The following is a 20,926-nucleotide window of genomic DNA, read 5'->3' as shown; positions in this document are numbered from 1 at the left end:
ATTTCTTTAACACAATTCGTTTTAACTTTAATTCACTGAGTTAATTCTATGTGCTAGAAATAGTTACTTGCATCCTTTGATACGAACGGTAGTTATACTGCAAAACATGAGTGAATCCTTCTTTTATAGATGAATCACTAGCGTTATAGTTTCTCACGCATTGCAAAAAGAAAGATTCAATCAAATAAACAAAGATCTTGTATTTAGCTCTTTAGAAATAGTAACGGAAAACTAACCTAGCGACGATATTTCTATTGCTATGACTGAAAGAATGCAGTGTAACAGAATTTTAAATTTGACACGGAAATTACGACGGAAAATATCATAAAGGCTTTTTGAATGCATTTGGCTAATATTCATCAAAATTTGGCATATTGCTACAGCAAACATGAAAAACACATCGTCTGCTCTCGGAAAATACTCAAACTACCATATTTGAAAAACATGCTTTTCGTCATTTAAAGTTGTTGTGCTTCTTACCTCAGTTTTGACTTGTCGGCTAGAACTTGCGTCAGATTTCTGCCGTTTGTCAATATGTTCTTGTATTCGGCTCATGTCAACCGAAGTCTGTATTAAAAACGAAAAGAAATTGAAAAAAAATGAAAATTAGATAGCAGTCGTAGAAGCTAAGACAATGATCTTTCACATTTTGATCCACCTGAAATAGACTGTCGTCACTATCATCGCTCAAAATCACAATTTCTTCCTTTGGATGATTCCTTTCAGCTAATTCTTTATATTTCACTTTAGTCTATAAATATGTCACAAAATATACACAGACTGAAATTTCAGAACAGGTTTGTGAAACGCACTGTTCTTAAATACCTCGGAATCAATTGACATAAATAAAAAGTCAATATGCGTCTATTTGACTTTATATGCTCTATAACAGTTATTATATGCTATACAACAAATTGTATAGTATTACGACAGAATTTCGTAAATGCACTATTGCCAATGCATTATGACAGAAGTAACGCTCGTATGAAAATAAACGAAATCGCTTCAAGGACCATTTTAAGGTAGCGAAGACTTTTTCTACGGCTGCAAGAAAGATTGCTTGACTTTAGCTGCTTTCTGTCTTCATCTGTGGTAGCATTGTTGCTGTCCTAGTATAATATGTTATTATTACTAATTCTTTTTATTACTCTGCCGAAGAAAATTTCGAAATATTTTTTTCAGAAGTAAATGAATTAGTCTATTAAATGCTCTCACTCAACATACATCGCTTTGGCTGGAAATGTTCAAATCTTGCATCATAGATGGACTTTGTTTGTCTGACACATTGCTTTTACAAGGTTTGTTCTTTAAAATGAAAAAAATACAAATAAAAATCTTTTAATGTATTTTCTTACTAAATATCGTTGCTCCTATATTAAATTTAGTTACCTGTGCACGACATCCTATTTCATCTTCGCTGGAATCAGTCGATTCGTAACCAATTTTTACAATGTCCGAGTACAAACGTTTGGACATGATGTACAATCGATATGATTAAAGTATACTTTCAAGCTGTAACTGACGCACTGACTAATTTGCAACTGCTTCTAACCTCAGCTTTCAAAAGGAAGTTCAAGTTGAAAACTGCAATATACGTACTGCTTGCCAAATGACAAGTTGACGGAAATCATTATCAGTGCAGTAAATATGCAAGGCTCACCCACGTAAGGCCAACATGAGTGAAATGCCATTAACAAAACACGAAAAAAATACAATTGCGTTACACTCTATATGACTGACTGAAAATTGAAATATGCATGTTTAATTGCTTTGAATAATGAGGTCAAAAAATATATCCTGAAAGATAAAGCTCGTTTAAATTACTGTCAAACTCCTACAATAAATCATTTGCAATTCCCGCCCGCAAAAAACAGACGTTCGTCTTACATCTGCGTCCGCCATCCGCGTCCGTCGTCTGCGTCCACCGTCCGCGTCCGTCGTCCGCGCCCGCTTTTTATCTACACCCATTCCAATTTCTTTATTATCAAGAAAAAGCAAACACATCATATAGTTGGTTGCGTCGTCCTTAATCTTTCTAAATTTGTAAAGGTATGTTGATTATATAAAGTTCACTTGACATAGTATCATTGTTTGTTCTTATGTCTAGAATTTTGTTATATTTGTCATAAAAAACCTGAATGTCATTTTCGTGGAGGAATTCGCGCTTCATATGTTTTATATTGATACGTCTGTTGACTTAGGCGTGATTTTCTCAATAACACATTGGATAATTATCTTTTCAAAATGCTGACCTTCCTAGCTTTATCACCAACAATTAATTTCACTAGTCTTTTCAAATATCATTGTTACGACAAGGATAAAAATCAACAAGATGAATCAAAGTTATGACACGTCACATTTCAGTCATGCATATCATTATGTCCAATAATTTTAATGTTATCTAACATGGCTTTTATCAAGAAGAGTTTCTTCCTCATTCATACAGTCATCTATCTATTTATCGTATTCCTAACACAGATGTCATAAAAACGTTCCTCTAGGTATGTCTTTAGAAATTGCACCTACTTAGAGTGAAAAGCTCCTTTTTTCACGTGATAGTACACGTAATTTTTTTCTGGTCTATAATTTTAAACTGCTGTAAGATAGACTATTTAAAATATTTGTTTGCGTCAGAAGTTCGCAAAATGACAAAACTTTGCATGATGAACTGTCAAGTCCAAACGCTATCAATTTTGTAGTATCTCTGATTACTGAGATGTGACAAAATTATTCAAAATTAGAGACTTCGAGATTAATTACTTTGAAATTCGAACTTCAATTTTTAAATAAAGACTGCCCCTAAAATCTTGAGCCCCCCAACATTTACTTTCTTTTCACGCCACTGAAATAAATAATAGTAAACTGTGAAAGGTTTATTGGCATAAAGCTTCCAAGTCAAAACGTCTTTGTGTTTACTTCAGTAATAGCTAAAATAAAAAATTTGCATTTCATATTTAATTGGGTATGACCAGAATTCAATATTTTACAATAAAAACAGCAGGTGATTAATATCAAGCATTTATTCAATATTCCTATTTCTTTATTATCAAGCAAAAGCAAACACATGTAATTGGTTGCGTCGTTTTTAATCTTTCTGAATTTGTGAGGTATGTTGATTTTAAAGTTTACTCGCCTTTATGTAATAGTGCATTTTAACCTTCTGATTTAATGTTTCGTGTACATGTATCAATTGTTTTGTTTTGATGTCACGAATATTGTAGTTAAATATAACTTAGAAATTTTTTCCGCGCTACATATGTTTTATATGGATAACATTTCTTAAGTTTTGTGGGATTTTCAAACACAGATAACTTTTGAATGATTTACACTGTGAAAATACCGACCTTTCCCACGTTATTACCAATTAAACAAGATATGTTTACAACATTAATGTTTAGTGCAAATGTTATCGATGTATTTTTGCTTTATATAATTATGGAATGATCAATTGTTAAAGATTTTCATGATAATTTTATGTGCACTCTGCATAGAAATTTCAATTTAACCGAAGATGACTTTCATTCAAAAACTGTAGTTAATCACTCTGCTGTATTTTTGGCAAACAAATTATGCAGTTATTCAAATTGAATAACAACTATCGTTCTTGTCTGTTTAAATGACACGTCGACGCTTGATGGTAAAATTATAAAAGAGGGTCCATCCTATATGTAAAAATTATATTTAAAACTAACAACTTGCACTCCCACTGTCTACAAGACCATGTGCTCTCTAAAATATGTATTAATTTACATATATGAATGACGTATAAACTGAACTATATATATATCTTTCAACTATTGAATATATCTTCTCGCAAACTATCATAATTCTAACACTCCTGCTTAATGGTTGTGCGTGAAATTTCGTCTTTAAACTAAATAAACATTTAATAGATTTCTAAACTTTTTAAATGTTGGCTTGGGCAATGCCTTTGTCATTATGTCAGCAATCATCCTTTCGGTTGGACAATATTGCACTTTAATTTCCTTTGACGAAATCCTTTCACGAATAAACTGATGGCATATATTTATGTGTTTAGTACGGCTGGGGTGGCTTGGGTTTTTGGTTAACTCTAGCGCACCTTGGTTATCTTCAAAAATAATGATGGGCGTCTTCGTGTTTAATCCCAAATCCCTCAATAACATTCTCGACCAAATCGCTTCTTGCGTTGCTATAAACAATGCGAAATATTCCGCCTCATTAAAAGATTTGGCAACAGTAGCTTGCTGCTTACTTGACCAACTCACTGTGTTTCCTCCAAGTTTAAAAACGTAATCTGATGTAGATCTTCTCTAATCTGTATCTCCCGCCCATTCAGAATCTTCAGAATCTGAAAATCCACCTAATTTGGGGTCATCATCAGCGGTATACTTCAGTCCATAATTTAACGTTCCTTTTAGATAACAAAGAGCACGCTTCACCCCGATCCAATGATCATTGCTTGGTTTTGCCATGTATTTAGATAGGACATTTACAGCTGCTACGATATCGGGACGGGTAATTGCTGATAAATATGTTAAGCATCCTGAAGCTTGTTGATATGTCTGCACATCAACAAACCTTTTCGTTTTCTTGCACTACATGAAATTTCTTGCCATTTTTCATCGGTGTGGACATCGGTTTGTACGATTCCATACCAAATCTTGTCAATATCTTTTTCATATAATTTCGTTGATTTATTGTTATTGTCTTCGCCTTGCGATCACGATTGATCAGCATTTCCAATAAGAAGTGAACTTCTCCATGATCATCCATCCTGAATTTTTGGCATAGTGCTTGTTTTTCTGCATTAAGCATCTCGACATCGTCGGACACCGGAAATGTATCGTCGACGTATACTCCTAGAATCACAAAACTAATGTGCCCATTGTCCTTCTTTACTGATTTAACATATATATATTCGTCTGCATCATTCTTTCGATAGCTAATCGATAATAGATATTTATCAAGCATATCATACCAACATCGAGTCGATTGCTGGAGGCCATAAATGCTTTTATTTAATCTGTATACGTGATTAGGTTTCCGTGGATCAACGAATTCATCTTGTTGAGACATAAATTTCGTAATCTATATTGTCGTTTAGAAACGCTGTTTTGACATCCATCTGGTGGATTTCAAAATTCTGAGCATTTCCCATAGATACCAGAGATCTGATTGACGTGTATTTGGCCACAGGAGAAAATATGTCTTCGTAATCTGTTCCTTTCGATTGTGAGTATCCTTGTGTAACCAGTCTGGCTTTACATCTGTCAACGAATAGATTTTCATTCCTTTTTACCTTGAAAACCCATTTGGAACCGATGATGTTCTTCTATTTCGATGGTGCAACCAATTCCCAAGTGTTATTGTACAAAAGAGATGAGTATTCTTCTGTCATGGCATTCTTCCATAATTCTGCATGCTTTCCATTCATTGCTTCATTAAGGCTTTTAGGATCATCTATGTCTGAAATCAGCGATTCAGCAACTTGATATGCGTCTACCGAAATCGATGAGGGATTTTTCTTTCTCTTGTTTGTCCTAAATTTCTTACATCTTCCATAAATGAATCTTCGTATGTCTTACGAATTGGTTGTTCTACATGTTCTCCCACTTGCTCAGTATTTTCTCTGCTTGAGCGTTGTTCATTATTTATAGTCATGTCAACTGTGTCGCTTGCTCTTCTGAATGAGTTGTATCAGCATTTTCGTTGGTTCCTTCATTCTGTTTTTCTTCTGTTGTTACATCTTCTTCGTCCATATGAACGACGGTGTCGCTTAACATATTGACATTCCTCTGATGTGATTGTTCAGCAAAGGAAATTTGTTTTCAAGAAATACTACGTCTCTACTGATTGTAAAACGGTTTTGGTTTAAGTTGAATACCTTGTATCCCTTAGTGCCCGTGGGATAGCCGACAAAGATTGCTTTGTTTGATTTTTGATCAAGTTTCTGACGATTACAGCTTGGGACATGTACAAAACATTTGCATCAAAACACCTTTAGGTTTTAAAGATCAGGCTTCTCACCAAATAAGCATTCAAATGGTGTTTTGTTCTTTAATATAGCTGTGGCACTTTCGTTATGAAGATAAATGGTGGTATTACAAGCTTCTGCCCAAAAGTTCAATGGCAATGCAGCTGTATATATCATTGACCTGGCAGATTCCAGCGTTGTATGGTTGAGACGCGCTGCCATTCCGTTCTCTTCTGGGCAATATGAGCTTGTAAATTCTTGATTTATTCCTTCCTTAGCGCAATAATTGGTGAAATTGTTTGATGTGTATTCCCCACCATTAACACTGCTTAAGATCTTCACATGTCGTTTGTTTGAACTCTGGTTTTTCATATTATTAACAATTCTTTAAACTTTGCGAGTACTTCACTTTTGCGCTTGATGAAATATGCAACTGAAAACCATGAATAGTCGTCAAGAAATGTTACCATATGTCGACTCAACTTGATTCAACTTGCATTAGGCTACATATATCACTGTGGACAACTTCATATGCTTTAGTAGCTCTGTGTTGACTTGCTTTAGGAGAAGGAGTTCTGTGCATCTTTCCGCCGATGCATTATTCACAATTATTTGTAGCTTTCTCGTTTCTTCCATTATCCGTTTCTTTCACCATATTTTTCTTCATCATTTTCTTCATGTAATCATGATTGAGATGGCCTAACCTTTGATGCCATATTTGAGGAGATGTATCAATTGACGATTGAGAATATTCAGCATCCTTCACAGTATTTAACATACCATCTGTTAACTCGCCAATAACATAATCTTTATTATTCTTTGATACGATACAACCATTTTCATCAAATTGGACTTTAGTTTCCATGGCAATCAATGCTGGTATGGAGAGTAGATTCTTTGCAAGCTTTGGCACATACAACACGTTGTCCAAATCAACATTGTATAATAACTTTACCAGAACTTCACCAAGAGCATGTATCACAGTGTTGTCTCCCAAATATATTTCTGTTTGTGTTTGATATTCAACATAGTCCACAAACAAATCCTTGTTGTGTGTCATATGTTTTGTTGCAGCGGAATCGATGAATCATTCATCAGAGGTTTTAATATTATGAATAAGAGCAACATCACTGCCTTCAATAACACATGAACTTCCTTCTTTCTTATTGGTTGTATTAACGGACAATTTCTTGATATGTGTCCCGCCTGGTTACATCTGAAACAGGTAACATTTCTTCCCTTATTGGAATCACACCTTCTTTCATCTTTTTCTATGTTCCATCCTGATTTGCTGTGTTGTGAAATTTCTCCTCTAGGCCTTTCATTGACTTTTCCAAAGTCATACCTTTTTCCTCGATTGTAGTTTTCCTTTTTTCTCATGTATAATAAATTGTTTTCTTTCTTATCTTCTTTTTTCTCTTTATGTTTAAGATGTTCCTCAACGATCCTCTGGTAGACTACCTAAAAGCACCATTGCCAATTTCTTTGACGAAATTTCATCATTCGTTTCACGCAGTTGTTCTGCTAATGTGGTCATATATGTGATATGCTTCAGCAAATCTCCCTTTCTTCCATGCTCTCAGCGTAAAATTTCCGATTCAATCTTACTATTTGTGTGACCGAGATAAATTCCAAGTGATCTTTTAAGTTTTTACATGCGATGAGCGGATCTGTGGTTCCAGAAATATGTATTTGTAAATGTTTTTCTACTTTTAGAGATATAAGAGAGTAGGCCTTATCCGACCTTAATTGAAATGGATTCTCCGTCGCAATCGTCGCCGTATCAAGAAGAGGAATTTCTTTTTCTTCTTGTGTAAAACTCCATAATTCTTTTTCCATTAGAACTAACTTAACATTGTATTTCCAAGTTTGGTATTTCTTTCCTGACAATTTATTAATTTTTGTTATTTCCGCCATGATTGCTTCGTTACATATGACAACACAATTTCTCGTTATGTTAACAAGACAAAATTTTTATCTTCTATATCATTAAATTACTTCCACGTCCTGGGTCCATAACCTGTTTAAATAACACGTCGACGCTTGCTAGTAGAATTATAAAAGAGTATACTTAAAACTAACAACTTGCACTCCTTATGTCTACAAGACCATGTGCTCTCTAAAATATGTATTAATTTACATATATGAATGACGTAATACACTGAACTATATACATATCTTTTAACTATTGAATATCTCTTCTCACAAACTATCATAATTCTGACATTATCAAATATAAACTTATGAAATTTCCTTCTGGATATTTTGAAAAAGTAAAACCCTATTTTTGGGCCTACACCAGCAAGGAGATACAATTTTTTGCATAAATGCTGGGCGTTAGCAAGCATTTTCGAAAGCGACAAAACATCTTTGAATAGCAGCTCGTTGCAGGTGGCAAAGCATTGAATATAAAGTGCATGTTTGCAAACTTCATCTTTTATTAGCACTGTCAAACTTTCATTGCTGAAGCTTCATCAAATGCCATATCAGCCATTCTTTGAGGATTTAAATTACAATGCATCAATGTGTCTTTAACATATTTTAAAAAGGCTTCAGATGATAAGCCCTCGTTACATGGCATGACGCCACTGAAATCTTCTAAAACGTTGCAGTTTTCAGTACGATGGCAAAGAGAAATAGATAATTGTTCAGTTTCAAAATGTCACTTGATTCATCGCAAATGATGGCATAAAATTTACTACTATTTACTTCATTAAATAGACTTCTTCTAGCACTCAGCACCAATCTTTCTTCTTGTTCAACTAAAAAATCGTAAGACATGAATTGATTTTCTTTTAAAAGAAGATTTAATCCCTCTTGATCGATGGCTTTGTCTTTGTTAAATAGAATGATGTTCGAATCTTATTTTGTATGACTCCGACTTCCTACACCCTGTGTAAGAAATGTTTTTGATGTATTAAAATGGGCTACGAAGCCTTGTCGCCTCAGACGTTGCTGCTGTTTTACATGGTTACTTATCTGCAAAATCAACTGTAGGTTGAGTATTTCTTTTCTGTTTAGTAGCATTCTTGTGATTTTCACTTTGGTCGTGATCTGTTAGACGTTCTACGCCCTTCTTCCAGTTACAGAAACCTGTGCCAGGTGGAGTGAAGATGAATGCTGAATATTGTATGCTTGCCTGTATTCTGTACACGTTTCACAAAATGCTGCTTGCTTCTCGTGGTAATATGAGCACCGTTCGCATTTTATTGAGCCGTTTGGACTGGAAAAACCCTCTTTTGATTTTACCTGGAAGCTTCTTGCCATCGTTGAGTCCCTCATACCTTTGATCCATGGACCAACATTCGCCGTTGATGTTTCACGACCCAGGTTACAGTCAGTACTGATAGTTGATGAAGTAGCATCTTCCCTTTTTAATTTCGTTATCGTGTGTTAATTTTACACCAATTTCTTGAGAATGAAAAAATGATGCTATTTTGGTTTGACCACTCGCATCAGCAATTGTCTTGTTCTTTTTATTTCATCTTTCTTTGCTCGTAAATCACGTGGTATTGCTCCAAATTTCTACTTATTGAACGAGCTAATTTTATTGTTTTACAGAGCAATATTTATATAGTTTTCATTACAAATAACAAATATCATCACTTGTCAAATAATTGCTCTATCTAATATCTAATCTATATATGGACGTCATATATGACGTCAATAAGTGTTTCTTCGGAGTTAACCGTATGGGAACGGATACACTTGTAAACCCAACTATGTACATTCTATTTTCCTAAACGTATTTTTGTTCTTTATGAGCATGACTCAATACAAGCGATAAAATTCTGCCAGCAAAATTTGACTGTGTAGGTGCCGTTCCCACAAACGCGAAGTTTTATGTTCTACATAACAAAAACGTTATTAATTTAAAATGTAAATTTTTCAAAGTAAACAGTATTTACACATTACATTCTCTGCCTTCAAAATTAATGTTTATTTCTTCCTTAGAAATTAATCAAAATGTTTTATAAAAAACGCGCTAAATTACAGCTGAATTAAAGACACACTATCTAACAAGACTTCGAATCAGATAAAAGTTGAAGAATCTGTAAGTGGGGAACTTGCATATCGGGAATAAGATATACGTCTCTTATTTGTTCAAAATATGAAAAGGGGCAACCATCTGCTCCCGTGGCTCTGGTGCCTCTGGTAAAGTTCGTTTCCAAAAAATTTCTTTGCAAACGTACGTACGCCAGGAAATGACGTTCACCAAAAAGCATTAAACATTTAGACAAATCTCAAGGTAAAACGTTTTTCTATTTTTCTTCTGGGCCTTCTTCACTAATTTTTTGTTTTTTGATATATTTAAACGTCTTACGATGTCATAGTGTATGTCTGTTGGAAATAAAGCTAAAATAACAATTTTTATGAAAAGGAGGCTCAAAGGCCCTAAATTGCCCGTATGACATCGTTTTTTGAAATCAACGCCCCAATATTGACAAAAAGTCTATTCAAGTAAACTCCCGCGTTGGGGGACGATAACCTTTCTCCACCTGGTCTATTTTTGTATACGCAGGTGTTACCTAGGTTTTAAACTTATATAAACTAAAACTTATAAACTAAACTTGCTTCACTTTTCTTGACGACACGATAGAATGAGCATGGAGGCATACAAGTTATAACTTTTTATGAAGGATTTTAAAAACTTGTCTAACTTCCACAGAAATGCCTAAATGCAGGAAAACTTTAAACACATAGGGTTTGTTTTTAGCTACCACCTTCCTTAACCACTTTCATATACAACTGAAAATTTTCAAAATGATAATATTCAACAAATTTCAGTCTTTTATAATCCGTAGATGGAGTCAAGAGAAGAATGGAATAACTACTACATTCAGAAAATACTTACAGATGTTGTTACGAAGAAACTTGTTGATTTATTTATCCAAGAGTGGAACAATAATTACAAAAAATCCCACGGAGAATGGGAAAATACAAACGTTAGTGGTCAGAAGTTGTTCAATATTGAAAGAACAAAAAAGAAACGTTTAGACAACCATATTTTGTCAAAGTTTCAAGTGGGTGACACCAGTAAGTGGGATTGTACGACACTATTTGCAGCAATACTGTATTCCAACTCAATTGGAACAAAGGTTAACCTAAAAGTTAGATCTGCAGTTGATGCACTTCGTATTGTTAGAAACAAATTAATTCATGACAATCCTGGAAGAGTATCTGATACCGAATTTGACAAAATGTTTTGTGATATTGAAAAGTCATTTAAAGATCTAGCATTTTCATTCATTGAAATTATTGAACTTAAATGTCAACGTAACAGATTTAATTCTTTTCAAGTACTTCCTTGCAAAGCAAATCACGATGTAGTTAAACGTACAGAATTACTTAATCAAATCACAGCAGATCTCAATAACTTACGCAGTACTAACAATAATGAACTAACATATTACTATATTTCTGGTAATCCTGGCAGTGGTAAATCTCAATTAGCCAGACAAATTTGCGAAGAAATGTATAACTCGTTTGACTGGGAAAATCAAACGACGTTTGTTATGACACTCGAAGGAAAAGATGCTGACTCTCTTTTGAAAACTTATGTTGAACTTTGTAAACGATTAATCGATGATAAAACTGTCATTGAAAATATCTCAAAAGAAGCAAAATGCAGCGAAGACAAAATCAAAGATTTTCAATTATTGCTGACACAAAAACTGAAATCATGGCAAACATGGTGGATTGTTGTAGATAACGTGGTTGAACTTCATAAAATTTATCCATTATTACCTCAAGTTGGTGATCATAGCTGGAAAAATGGTCAAATTATAGTAACTGTCCAAAATACAGATGCTATACCACCAGATGGAAATCTAAATAAACACATTTCAGTTAGTCATGGTATGAACAATGAAGAATGTCGAGAACTTCTATCTGTCTTTTCTGATATTTATGATAAAGATGAAAAATTTTTAAAGGATTTATCAGACAAATTAAATCGTCAACCGTTGTTCCTGGCAAATGTTGCTTCCTACGTAGGTAGAGTAAAAAGTGTAAATCCGACATTCACGTGGGAGCAATATTTTGAAAAGTTGAATGAAGAAGAGCGACAGAACATAGATGCTAATTTTCAAAAAATAAACACAGTTTACTTAGGAATGAAAACTGTTATGTTAGCAGTACAAAAAAATGCTGAAGAATCCACCTTGTTAAAACATGTTTTTAAACTTTTCTCAATAATATCTTTCGATCCTTTACCACAAGATGTTATAATACAATTTATTAAAAGCATTGATCCAAAAATATCTGAAGAAGATGTCTGTCTTCAACTAAAGCATTGTTCTTTATTCCTTCAAACGGAAAACAACGACATCCGCCTTCACAGCGTTGTACACGAAGCCATCATAAATTATTCATCGCAGACCTTTGGCTGTAAACAAAACAAAAACAATTCTAAAAAGTCTGGAGCTGATTTTGCCTGTCAAGTTGCTTGGGCACTAAATCATTTTAAAGACAGAGAAGATGAAATCAAAATAATTCCACATCTAAGTAAATTCATACCAAATTCATCATTTCAACATTTCCTAAATAAGTTGATCGATAAAAAATCATTCTGGTTTTTCATTAGAAAACAAAAACTTGATGAAAGAAATTGGGATATTGTCAAATATTTTGTAGATGTTTTGAAAAGATTTTGCAACTATAAACTTGCAACTAAAGTACTTTATGAAATAACAGAAATTCAAACTAAAGTGTTAGGTGTTGATCATATTGATGTTTCATATTCGTACAACCAGTTGGGTTCATTGCTTTTGAAGAATGGAGAATATGCAAATGCTAAAGATTTTCTCGAGCGAGCAATTGAAATTCAAGCAAAAACATTTGGACCTGACCATGTTAATATTGCGTCAACGTACAACAATCTGGGTTCACTTTACAGAGATATGGGAGAGTACGAAAAAGCAAAAGATTTTTATAAACGAGTAATAGAAATTGAAACGAAAGCATTTGGACCTGATCATGTTAATATTGCGACAATGTACAACAATCTCGGTTCAGTTTACAGAGATATGGGAGAGTTTGAAAAAGCAAAAAATTTTTGTGAACGAGCGATGGAAATTGAAACGAAAGCATTTGGACTGGACCATTTTAATATTGCGATAATATACAACAATCTGGGTTGGGATTACAGACATATGGGAGAGTACGAAAAAGCAAAAGATTTTTATGAACGAGCGATAGAAATTCAAACGAAAACATTTGGACTCGAACATGTTAATATTGCGACAGTGTACAGCAATTTGGGTTTGGTTTACGAAGATATGGGAGAGTACGAAAAAGCAAAAGATTTTTATGAACGAGCGAGAGAAATTCAAACGAAAACATTTGGACCTGACCATGTTAATATTGCGACAACGTACAACAATCTGGGTTCAGTTTACGAAAATATGGGAAAATACGAAAAAGCCAAAGAATTTTATGAACGAGTGACAAAAATTCAAACAAAAGCATTTGGACCTAAACATGTTAATATTGCGGCAATGTACAACAATCTGGGTTCGGTTTACAGTAAAATGGGAGAGTACGAAAAATCAAAAGATTTTTATGAACGAGCTATAGAAATTGAAACGAAAACATTTGGACCTGACCATGTTAATGTTGCTACAGCGTACAGCAATTTGTGTTTGGTTTACAGTAAAATGGGAGAGTATGAAAAAGCAAAAAAAATTTGTAAACGAGCGATAGAAATTCAAACAAAAACATTTGGACCAGACCATGTTAATATTGCGACAACGTACAGCAATTTGGGTTTGGTTTACGAAGATATGGGAGAGTACGGAATAGCCAAAGATTTTTATGAACGAGTGATAAAAATTCAAGAAAAAGCATTTGGACCTAAACATGTTAATATTGCGGCAATGTACAACAATCTGGGTTCGGTTTACAGTAAAATGGGAAAGTACGAAAAAGCAAAAGAGTTTTATGAACGAGCGATCGATATTGAAACGAAAGCATTTGGACCTGACCATGTTAATATTGCGACAGCGTACAGCAATCTGGGTTTGGTTCACAATACAATGGGAGAGTACGAAAAAGCAAAAGATTTTTATGAACGAGCGATAGAAATTCAAGAAAAAACATTTGGACCTGACCATGTTAATATTGTGGCAGTGTACAACAATCTGGGTTCGGTTTACAGTAAAATGGGAAAGTACGAAAAAGCAAAAGAGTTTTATGAACGAGCGATCGATATTGAAACGAAAGCATTTGGACCTGACCATGTTAATATTGCGACAGCGTACAGCAATCTGGGTTTGGTTCACAATACAATGGGAGAGTACGAAAAAGCAAAAGATTTTTATGAACGAGCGATAGAAATTCAAGAAAAAACATTTGGACCTGACCATGTTAATATTGCGATAACGTACAGCAATCTGGGTTCGGTTTACATTAATATGGGAGAGTACGAAAAAGCAAAAGATTTTTATGAACGAGCGATGGAAATTCAAACAAAAGCATTTGAACCTGACCATGTTAATATTGCGATAACGTACAGCAATCTGGGTTCAATTTACAGTAAAATGGGAGAGTACGAAAAAGCAAAAGTTTGTTATGAACGAGCGATAGAAATTCAAGCAAAAACATTTGGAACTGACCATGTTAATATTGCGGCAATGTACAACAATCTGGGTTGCGTTTACTTTAATAGGGAAGAATACGGAAAAGCAAAAGATTTTTATCAACAAGCGATAAAAATTCAAACAAAAGCACTTGGACCTGACCATGTTAATATTGCGACAAAGTACAACAATCTGGGTTCGGTTTACAGTAAAATGGGAGAGTACAAAAAAGCAAAAGATTTTTATGAACGAGCGATGAAAATTGAAACGAAAACTTTTGGACCTGACCATGTTAATATTGCGACAACGTACTTTAATTTGGGTTTGGTTTACAATGATATGGGAGAGTACGAAAAAGCAAAAGATTTTTATGAAAGAGTGATGAAAATTGACACAAAAACATTTGGACATAACCATGTTAATATTGCGGCAACGTACATCAATCTGGGTTTGATTTATAATAAAATGGGAGATTACGAAAAAGCAAAAGATTTTTATGATCGAGCGATGGAAATTGAAACAAAAGCATTTGGATCTGAACATGTACTGCAATAATATGCAACAATGGTGATTTGGTTATAAACAAACTATAGATATTGAAACTGAAGCATTTGGACTTCCATTTATCTTTTATTTACTAGAAGCTAAGATACTCTTGTCTTTGAGAAAACTTACAAGGAGATAGAAGAAGAGGAAATGAATTTGTAGCTCATTTTTAATGAAGAAGAACATCAATTTCACTTTTCATTTTAAGTATCTCTTCTTTATAGTAAAGATGATTAGAAACAGTTGTATTTTAGATTTCTTTTAACAAAGGTTCAAATAACAACAGTTGTATATTTATAAAAGGTATAAATATGTTATGACAATATTCAAACATTTGTATTTTCAAGTTTTCAACTGTTATTTGTTTACTGGAGCAGTTTTTATTAAAAAACTTGTATGAATCTATCAACAGGGGCGAAACTAGCACCTTTTTAATGGGGGACTGGGGATGAAATTGCCCTGCAAGGACATAAGATGCCCTGCAGATCATATGGAACAGTACTTACACTATATATTTTTGTAATACATGTTGTATTTTTGCGGTTAATTGCAGTTTTCGCTTCTTTGCAGTTGCCCAATTTCTTTAAATAATATTTAAGTCAACAATGTCCGTAAGATCTTTTTCACATGCAAGAACGATTAAGTCGTTTAATCGCGTATCTTTCATTGTGAATCTCAGGCAGTTTTTGACAACCTTAAGCTTGCTGAAACACCTTTCATCTTTTTCTACGGACACTGGAGCGGTCAGTAATAGTTGATACGCCTTGCACACCGTTGGAAAGACTTTTTTGTGTTTGAAAGCAAATAACGCAACGTCTTGAAGGCATTTGGGTTCTGATTTAAGTTGTGATGACACAATAATATTGAAAATTTCCAACTCAGAGAGCAGTATTTCTGCATCAACATCTTTTACCGCCGGTGGAAAAAGACTACACATTTCATTAACTGTTTCAGCCATCGGCCTTTCTAGCGGCAGCTGTAAGCTCTCTCCAAGAGGTTTCATTTTGTCGATGCAATCTTTAATGTGTTATCAATATACTCGGTAATAAGTGAGTCTAGAACCAACTACATTTCCTTTCGGTAGAAATCTTTAAATGGTATTTCTGTTGCTATTTCGGAATGCTCGCCAATTCGTTTGGGTGGCTTTCTTGATCGATGATGACGAGTGTATTCTGCCATTAGGTCTATTCCTACTTTGGTTCCAAATGCAACAATTGCCTCTATCTCCGAGTCTAATCCGTTCTCGTCACTTCGAATTTGTCTAAGGTTTTTTACTGTAGCATCAATCAGGTTAAGTGCATATATTATATTTAGCTCCTCCTCCTGCTGTTGTTTGGTTAGGATTTTAGATTTTGTCATTACGATTCGCATGAACATAAGAGCAAAAAGAAAGTGGAAACTAAGAAATTTCTTTTTTATTCCATCGCCTTTAGCTTTTACTTTTAATTCTACATCTCGAGCATTAATAATTTTCACAATAGCAGTTGGTATTACCTCATAACTTCTCCAGACAGTATCAATGGATTCAGAATTGTAAACCCATCTCGTCTTTGACAAGTTTTGAAACTTTAAATAGTTTTCAACATCTTTGCAACTTTCTTCTGTAATTTTATTTTTTTTTGTGCTTTTGCTAAAAAACACATATACGTCTTCTAGAGCGTCGTACATTGATGTAATAATTGAGCTATAATTGCAACAATGCTCGTTGAATGTATTAGACCGATGTTTTTGGTAAGGGATGTAAGGCACTTGTCGTTTTCAAATTTCTTGCAACACTTTTTGAGCACCATTTAGTTATCCAGATATTGATGTTGTGAAATCGTATGTTTGTAATGCAAGCATATCTATATCGATTTCATTTTCCATTAAGGATTTAATGACATCTTTAGCCGTTCCACCACCAGTTTTCTCAAGGGTCTCTTTCATTTCAACCAGTCTCTCGCATGGGATGCCAATCTGGTTGACATATCTTACAGCAACGATAAGCTTGTCTTGATTCGATGTATCAGGTGTAGTGTCAGCAGACACAGAAAATACACCGGCTGACTTCAGCACAAATTTCATCCCTCACAGATTGAGCCAGCAAATGATGCATCTCATTTTGTGCCTCTGTCCTTGTATATGTTGTACTATATGGCCTTAGGCGCTGATCGTCCAGCCACAGCTGGAGAACAGGACAATGTCTTGAGAGAAGATTTACAATCTGAATGAATTTTCCGTCCTTGTCATCGCCTCCTCCTCTGAATGCCAATGACTGCCTTGCCAAAGTGCGAGCCACATCAAGTAGAATGAACATAATTTCCTTGTTCTTTTCTTCACCTGCTTTCTCTTGCATCAATATTTCCTTCATTTTCGCATTCATCATCACATCAATATGGACAGATGTTATTGAGAAACGAGCAAAGTCAGCCAGAGCAACTTGATGGGACTTGCTACTGAAGTGTTTATGAAGTTTTCCTTTCTTGTTTGCACCAACGCTCCTCATTTTCTTCCATGATCGTACACCATTTATCTATGCTGGATCACTTTTTTCTCGACCTGGCCCACTTGGAAATAATGAGCATACAAAGCAATATGCTTTATATTCCTTCTGACTGTACTAAAGATGAGGGAAAGAGTCGTACCAGGATGCATTAAATTTGTTAGGTTTATTTTTGGCTTTTGTTTCATTTACAGGAAAAGACTTCAACCTAGGTTGACAGGGTCCTTGTTGCATGAGAAACTTTCTTTGATCGTCATTCATGTCTCGTGGCCTTTCGCTTGGATCACGAGAAGTAATTTTAGGGCTTTCCTCTAAAACTGGGCAACCAATTTCAATTTCATCTCGCTGTGCTTTGTTGATGACAATTGAACAATTTTTTAACAGTTTCACGGACAAATCTTGTATTTTTTTTGCTATGTGCTTCACTTTTTCTGAAAAGCGCTTCGCGTTTACGTGTATCATTATCTATTATCGCTTCATTAAGAATATTCTGACACTGATGAAAAAGTTGTGATAGAACTCTTAACTGTCCTGCACAAGTGATCCATGTAATATCTTCTTGGTTATCTGAATCACAGTTTGATGAGTTTTCACTTTGTGCAGCCTAAACGGATAAAGACATTGTAAAAAAGACACATCCAGTAAATTAAATAGAAAAATCTGTTTTTATCAGATGAATGAATGACAATTGAAAGATTCGCATTAAAAAAGATTCGTATTTTTTATTCTGAACAATCAAAAGACTAATGAAATAAGTATTACATGATTTAATCTTAACGTCTACCTCTTCATTTGAACTATCATCACTCAGCAAACAACTATTTTCTACTGCTCCAAATCTCGCTACGTGACTGTTAACAGAAGTGTCGTCGTCAACAAATAATAGGGAGTTTTAGCAGAGCCTACGAGTACGACTACGAGTACGATTTACGTCATTTTGGCGCGAAAACATCGTTGCGACAACAAAAACACGCAGCCGTCATCAATCTGAGTACGATGCTTTGTAAAAAATTCGTAGTCGCGACTACGATGTCTTTTTTAGCAAAGAAACTAGGTATATGTCTTCATTCTGTAAGAAATTAGTTTATTTCGCACAATCTGCGCGAAGTGCTGGTTCACTGCTCTCGAAACTTCACTCGAACGATGGGACTGTATTTTGACAATTGTATTTAACACTTGATAGGATATTTACAGTGGTTTGTGCACGATTTATGATACGGAGTTCCAAACGTTGGTTCTTTGCGACACAAATATGTTATTGAAACGTTGAGATTACGGCAAACCGTCAATCTTTAAACTTGAAACTTATTCAAACGCTATCGCCTCCTGCGATACGATTTCCAACTTATCACTTTTGTACGTCTAACAACGTCTGTTTTTCCGAATGCCGAACCAACGCTTGCAAGCTCTTATTTATATTATAATTATTAGGATATGATTTTTGGGCGTTTGCATGACTTGCAACACGCCATTCCGTTCATAGAGTACCGTCATTACCTACATCCTACCGCAATGCCACATTGGGTAGAGAAAGTGTTCCTAAGTATTTTAAATTTACGTACAGGATTTCCACTGAAACCACAGTTTAGTAACTATATACGTATTTTCCTATTTGTCTAGTAATATATGACTTAACATTTTACATAAACATAATATCCGTTATATCTTAGTATCAAAAATATGACACAGTCACACTCTACATAACATAACATGACAATTTACAACACACTCCCCACCTTGATTAGTCCCACTAATCAAGCATATTCTGTGTCTTCCAGACAGAATCAAGAGCAGCAGCTCTTTGGGTCTGCCCGTATTTTCTACCTTCCTTCCTTTCAGTCCTTTCTCTCTCTCTCGCTCATTCTCGCCTTCGTCGTGCTTCAACTCGGTAGGAAAGAGTTTTGGACGGGACGATTAAGGTGAACGACTTTACCGTTCCTAACTAACCGAACCTTAGCGCCTCTAACCACACCATCTTTTCCTACAAATAACTCCTCTATTACACCTGTTTTCCAATTTCCCCTTTTCACATTATCCTCATAAACAGTCACGACATCTCCCCTTTGCACTACCCTATTTGTATTGTCTTTGTCCTGCTTATGAAACTCTCTTAAATCAACTAAATACTCCTTTCGCCACCTATTCCAGAAATGTATTTTTTTCTTACTCAAATACTGATACCGTTTTTTACAGTAACCCTCATCAGACTACTCTTCACCAGACACATCGTCTGGCATGGACAACAACCTTCTTCCCGTCACCAAATGCGACGGAGTTAGTGGTTCACTACCCACCTCGTCGTACGTGTAAGTCAATGGCCTAGAATTTAATGTTGCCTCAACTTCTACCAATACTGTCAGTAGTTCGTCAAATGTCAACCTAGCATTTCCTAAGACCTTCTTCAAGCACCTCTTCACTGACCTAACCATCCTTTCAAAAAATCCACCCCACCAGGGAGCTCTTTCTAGATTGAATTTCCACTCTATTCTATTGTTTCCCAAATACCCTTGCATACTTGCATTATTATAGAGGTTTTCTAAAGTCTTGACTGTTGCTTTGCTAGGTCTAATGTATGATTTACCCTCTAATTTCTTGCACACGATGCATTTGTTGAGAATCGATTTTACCCTTTGTCTTCCTTGGGGAATCCAAAATCTAGACCTTATCTCAGCTAAAGTAGCCCTTACCCCACTATGATGTACCTTCCTGTGGCTGTGCTCAACTATTAATTCTGTCAATCGACCTTCCTTTGGTAGTAAAGTAGGAAATTTTGTTTCCTCTTCCAAATCTGACTCTGCTAGCCTACCCTGACATTTTAACAACCCATCCTTTTCTACTACGTTGAGCTGTACCTCTAACTGCTTAAACTTATCTTCCTTCTTTAACCTGTCCTGTGAAGCCTTTATCCAAAGTCTTTCTGCTTTCTGTAACTCTTGACTCCCTAACTCCGTGAAAGTCAAATCCTCATGCTTCCCTTTGATCCTAGCAATCAAATTCCTGACAAACCGTGCAACCCATGCCGTTACACGAAATAACCTTTCCACCCTACTGTACCTATCTATACAGATAATCTGGTCTATACCAAATTTCTCACTAGCGTCTACTACTAACACAGCCACCTTTCTTTCTTCCTGAACACTCTCCTCGGTCTTACTCACTACAGACTGAGGCCATTCCTGCTCTAGACTGCTCAACCAATTTGGTCCATTCCACCAAATTGAATCCTCTTCTAACTTTGACGCAAACACCCCGCGACTACCTAAGTCTGCAGGATTTTCTACCCCTGGACAATGCCCCCAGCTATCCTTACTCGTCAATGATAGTATCTCATTCACTCTATGTCTCACAAACTGCTTCCATTCA

The 20,926-nt window shown here is 35.1% G+C and overlaps 1 protein-coding gene across 2 annotated transcripts in view; it reads left to right on the top strand.

Annotated features, from left to right (window-relative positions):
• Positions 1-20,926, top strand: part of LOC124458064 — a 61,759-nt gene that overhangs the window by 16,594 nt on the left and 24,239 nt on the right. Inside the window, exons 9-10 of one of the 2 annotated variants that reach the window (XM_047008169.1) lie at positions 3,052-3,107; positions 6,049-8,141. In XM_047008169.1, coding sequence (XP_046864125.1) covers positions 3,052-3,089 — 38 coding nt within the window. In that variant the 3' untranslated portion in view covers positions 3,090-3,107; positions 6,049-8,141. Of the gene's footprint in view, positions 1-3,051; positions 3,108-6,048; positions 8,142-20,926 lie in introns of those variants that run through there. The other variant, XR_006952976.1, reaches the window with a different exon arrangement.

This window comes from Xenia sp. Carnegie-2017, unplaced genomic scaffold, assembly GCF_021976095.1.
Source record: "Xenia sp. Carnegie-2017 unplaced genomic scaffold, XeniaSp_v1 HiC_scaffold_6, whole genome shotgun sequence".
Taxonomy (NCBI): Eukaryota; Metazoa; Cnidaria; class Anthozoa; order Malacalcyonacea; family Xeniidae; genus Xenia; species Xenia sp. Carnegie-2017.
This window is presented reverse-complemented; position numbering and strand designations above follow the sequence as displayed.